Genomic DNA, 4,707 nt, shown 5'->3' on the forward strand with positions numbered 1-4,707 from the left:
CAGCCAGGCTCCCCAGCACTCCTGACCCCATCTCAAACCAGCCGCTGCTGCTGCTCTAGCAGGGCCTTTGGCTTTGTGCTCTGTGCTCGTTGGTTGTCGTCGGGGCCAGGAGTCCCCACGGCACACGGCAGGGTCAGCAATGTCTAACCCAAAGTTACCTGTGTAGAGCAAGTCCCACGACCCTTCAGATGGGCTATTTCAGGCCAGTTGTATCAGGTTTGTGTGGTCAGGTTTTGTTAGTGGGGGGCTACAGGGGTGGCTTCTGTGAGAACTGCTAGAAGCTTTCTCTGTGTCCAGTAAAGCCAACGCTAGCTGTCTCCAAGACAGAACCACCGCTGCCCGAGGCCAAGTGGTGGTGGTAACTCCTCTGTAATAACATGTGTAAGAAGATGGGGAAAACCCCCTGCTTATTCTGCATCCGGAAGAGAGGAGTTAGAACACGTGAGAGAAGCAGCCCTGCAGAGGCCACAGCCTGCTCCAAGACAGAGCCACCACTGGACAAAACTGAGCCCGTCAGAGAGATGTGGTGGCACCTCTGAGAGGACATATTTAAGGAGAGAAAAAAAACTGCACAAGGACAACTTCAGTGAAGTTTCTGGAGAATTGTCTCCTGTGGGAGGGACTCCATACTGGAGTAGGGGATGAGTGTGAGGAGTCCCAGCCCTAAGGAGGAAGGAGTAGCAGAGACAGCGTGTGATGAACCGACCACAGCCCCCGTTCCTCATCCCACTGCACTGCTGGTGGGAGGAGGTAGAGAAATCAAGAGTAAAGTTGAGCCTGGGAAGAAGGGAGGGGTGGGAGGAAGGTGGTTTAAGATTTGGTTTTATTTCTCATTATCCTACTCTGACTGGATCAGTAATAAATTAAATTAATTTTTCCCCAAGTCACGTCTGTTTTGCCTGTGACAGTAATTGCTGAGTGATCTCCCTGTCCTCATCTCGAGCCTTTCATTGTATTTTCTCTCCCCGGTCCAGCTGAGGAGGGGAGTGACAGAGCAGCTTTGGTGGGCATCTGGCGTCCAGCCAGGGACAACCCACCCCACCAGTGCAGAAAGGCACAAAACACTTTTTGGTCAAGTCACCAGCCCTGATCAACTTTGCATCCCTCAAGTGGCGGTACCACACGTCACTTTGGGAGGAAGGCGCTGCGCTCACATCAGTCCCAACAGCTCGTGCAGCCACGGCACGATGACGGTGGCGCTGAAGCCAACGGAGGAGTACGTGATAAATTTATACGGCACTTCGACCTCCAGTCGCCTCCGGGCTTCCAGGTCGCCAATGGGGAATTTGTACCGAGGTGGGAGGAAGGTGGTTTAAGATTTGGTTTTATTTCTCATTATCCTACTCTGACTGGATCAGTAATAAATTAAATTAATTTTTCCCCAAGTCACGTCTGTTTTGCCTGTGACAGTAATTGCTGAGTGATCTCCCTGTCCTCATCTCGAGCCTTTCATTGTATTTTCTCTCCCCGGTCCAGCTGAGGAGGGGAGTGACAGAGCAGCTTTGGTGGGCATCTGGCGTCCAGCCAGGGACAACCCACCCCACCAGTGCAGAAAGGCACAAAACACTTTTTGGTCAAGTCACCAGCCCTGATCAACTTTGCATCCCTCAAGTGGCGGTACCACACGTCACTTTGGGAGGAAGGCGCTGCGCTCACATCAGTCCCAACAGCTCGTGCAGCCACGGCACGATGACGGTGGCGCTGAAGCCAACGGAGGAGTACGTGATAAATTTATACGGCACTTCGACCTCCAGTCGCCTCCGGGCTTCCAGGTCGCCAATGGGGAATTTGTACCGATAACCCAGCACGCCAAGGACCACGCTCTTCATCAGCTGCCGCGTCAGCAGGACAGCGAGGATCCCTACAAAGGACCTGGCTAGCACGACCACCACCATCTTACTGATGACCAGGGAAAGTCCAAGCTGGAAGTTCTCACTGGTATAGGCTGGTGCTGTGTACTGGTTGTTTAACCAAAATCCCACCGTTGCTCCAGCTCCCGCTCCTAGGATCGTTGTGGTGTCTGCCCTGGTAGGGCTGTAATAGTCCAGTTTGGGGTAGTTGTAGCACAAGATGAGAGGCACGACTATGGAAACCAGTGGGCAGAAGGGACTGGTTAACAGCAAGTGGTCGATCGTGTCCCACGCAGGGTACAGGAGCACGAGCAGCACGGCCGAAATGAGTGCTCCGCCGATCACGTCCTGCAGAGAGAGCACGTTCAGAAGCTTTGTGAGGCAAAACAGATGGTCTCAGGGGATGACAAAAGACCAGGGTCTGCGTTCGTGGGCGCGCAGCAGCGGAGGCACACCCTGACGTCACAGCGATGGCACCGTCCAGCCTCAGTGATAGCCTGTGCTGACCCAAACAGGACAACCCCCGAGCCCAGCCTCGGCCTTGTCCAAGTCAATGTGTCTGTTGACCCATATTTTTCCACTGAACAAGTGAGACTCTTCCCCTCACCTGCTTTCAGGTTTTAAGGGTGCACTCCATCTGCGACCTCAAAAGAGGCATCGCAGGGAGGGTATCGCGGCAAACCGCTCCTCCCATAACCCTACCTGTGCTTTGATGGCATCAGTAGGGTTATCGCTCGCTCGTTGTTGTGTCAGAGACAAGCTCCCAGCCCAGGAACACAGGCTCTGGGGACGGACAGAGCACAGGGCTGCAGGACGTGGTGCCTGTGCCGCGATTTCAGCCAGAGGTCGGCACCGCTGGGCAGGAAGGCAGCCAGAAGAAATTTGTCACCCCGGCTTGCAGCAAAGCGCCTGAGGCAAGCACGGTGTTAAAACCTCCTTTATTAACAGAGGCAAATAAGGTGCTTTGAGAACCCGATTGTTGTCAGCCACAAAGGTTGGGGAAGGAGACGAGCGGTAACCCCTGACAAAAGCCATTGCTGGTAGGAGAGCAGCCAGACAAAAAGCGACAGAACCAGTTCCCCGGTGCTGCTCTCCCAGCATTGCTCCGGAGGCAGCAGAGTTCCACCACGAGGAAGCATCCTCTTCTCCAGAGTGTGTCTCTCCCACCGAGTCACAACAGTTGCCTGCTACCGTGGCCACAGTCTAAAACGAGTTATTGATGAGAACTTCGCTTAAAGTCAGGCAGGAATGAGGGGACTTTTTCACCACAGAGATACTTAATGACTTTCTGGTAACCGCATTATTCCACCACAGCTGAACTTCAGCTGTTCACAGCTCCCGGGCAAGAGATTCACAGCACAGTTTGGGTTTCAGCAGCTCCCGGAGCCATTTTGCATATTCCTGATGCAAATCTCCACTTACGCTTATGCCCTCATCCATGCCATGAGGATAGCCATGGAAATACAAGGCTTTTCACCGATGTCTAATGTGTAAAATACCCTTAGGTGTCGATATTTCACAATAACCCATTGTTCCATACCAAGTTTTAGATGGTAACGTGACATGCAAAGGCATGTTTTGGGGCAGCCCTGAGTAACTGCACCATCACCGAAGAGCTGGGGGTTGCTCCCAGCACTGATGCTCAGACACCCCAGAACTACCCACTGGGTACCTCCATCTCCTGCTATTTGTCAACCTCGGATACGTGGTGTCCCCTCCCTACCCCTCCACACGAGTGAGTGAAACTCAGAAGCTGTTTGTGTCCTTTTCTCTTCCAATCCAAGACGTTTAACCAAACATGAACATTTCCCTGATAAAGGTTCTGCTCAGATTTACCCAGCCAACCCCAGCAGTTCCCAGCTGGGGCACAAACAGCCTCTATTTATGGACCTGATTCATAATTCATAAGTAAATATACAAACATTGGGGCATGCACGCTCCAAAATGTTTTTACTGAACAAAAACATTTGCAGACCAGGGGTCTATTTGGGTTTTCCCTCCATCCACCAGCATATGGGCTTCTCCTTCTGGAGACTCCTTCCCTGGAGAGCGTGGGACATACCCAGCAGTGACTCCCCTTGGGCTGGTACGCACCAGCAGAGACTGGACTTTCCGAACAACCCGAGGAGGTGGGTGGGTGCGAGACCAACACTTTACACAGTCATTTCACAGTGCAGAATTAACGGATTCCCTCCCTCGCCTGTTAAACTAAGGAGGAGATGGGAAGAGGAGGGATGGCTCTGATTTCTATGAGGAAAAACTGCTTTTCTGGACTCTTCCTGCTGGGACAGGGACCCAGGACACCCAGGACGCGCTTCTCCTGATAGTGGAGCTGCTGTGAGCGCTCCCAGGAAGCGCATTTTTGCCTGGCTGCCTGTGTAAACAGATTAACCTCCCGCCAAACCCGCAATTAGAGAGGAATTTTTTAATGAGGGCAGGCACGAATTTTGCTCAAGGTGCAGGACTACTGGCAAATCTTAAAACCTCCCTGTTCCCCGCTGGGATACTCCAGCTCCCTTAGCACAGTCAAGTCCTCCGCAGGCTCCATCCCTCCCTCCTGCCTCACCCAGCCCAGCTCCGACAGAAGGGAGCCCTCGCTCCTACCCACTTCAGCTGCAGAGCTCCCGGGTTTCTGTGCACATAAAGAATGGGCCACTATCGACTTTCTAACACCGCAAGTCCTTCCAATTATTTCCCTGAGCTACAGGTACATAAAGAGAAACATCTGAGGTCAACATCCAACTGCAGGCAGTGCCTGGGATGCAGGACTGGGGCGCTTCGAAATGCTTCTCGCCCATCACTATGGGAGTGCGGCAGCACCTGCAGGGACCAGGCCAGCCCACCGGGACCCACGCCG

The 4,707-nt window shown here is 53.2% G+C and overlaps 1 protein-coding gene across 1 annotated transcript in view; it reads right to left on the reverse strand.

The window, feature by feature from the left end:
• Positions 1-1,652: 1,652 nt before the first annotated feature.
• The window catches only part of SGPP2 (sphingosine-1-phosphate phosphatase 2), a gene marked incomplete at its 5' end in the record, with an annotated part of 16,745 nt that continues 13,690 nt past the window's right edge, over positions 1,653-4,707 (reverse strand). Inside the window, one exon of the mRNA XM_010131508.1 lies at positions 1,653-2,198. Within this exon, the coding sequence (XP_010129810.1) occupies positions 1,653-2,198 (546 nt within the window). The remainder of the gene's footprint in view (positions 2,199-4,707) is intronic.

Source organism: Buceros rhinoceros, unplaced genomic scaffold (assembly GCF_000710305.1).
Source record: "Buceros rhinoceros silvestris isolate BGI_N320 unplaced genomic scaffold, ASM71030v1 scaffold3790, whole genome shotgun sequence".
NCBI classification, from domain to species: domain Eukaryota; kingdom Metazoa; phylum Chordata; class Aves; order Bucerotiformes; family Bucerotidae; genus Buceros; species Buceros rhinoceros.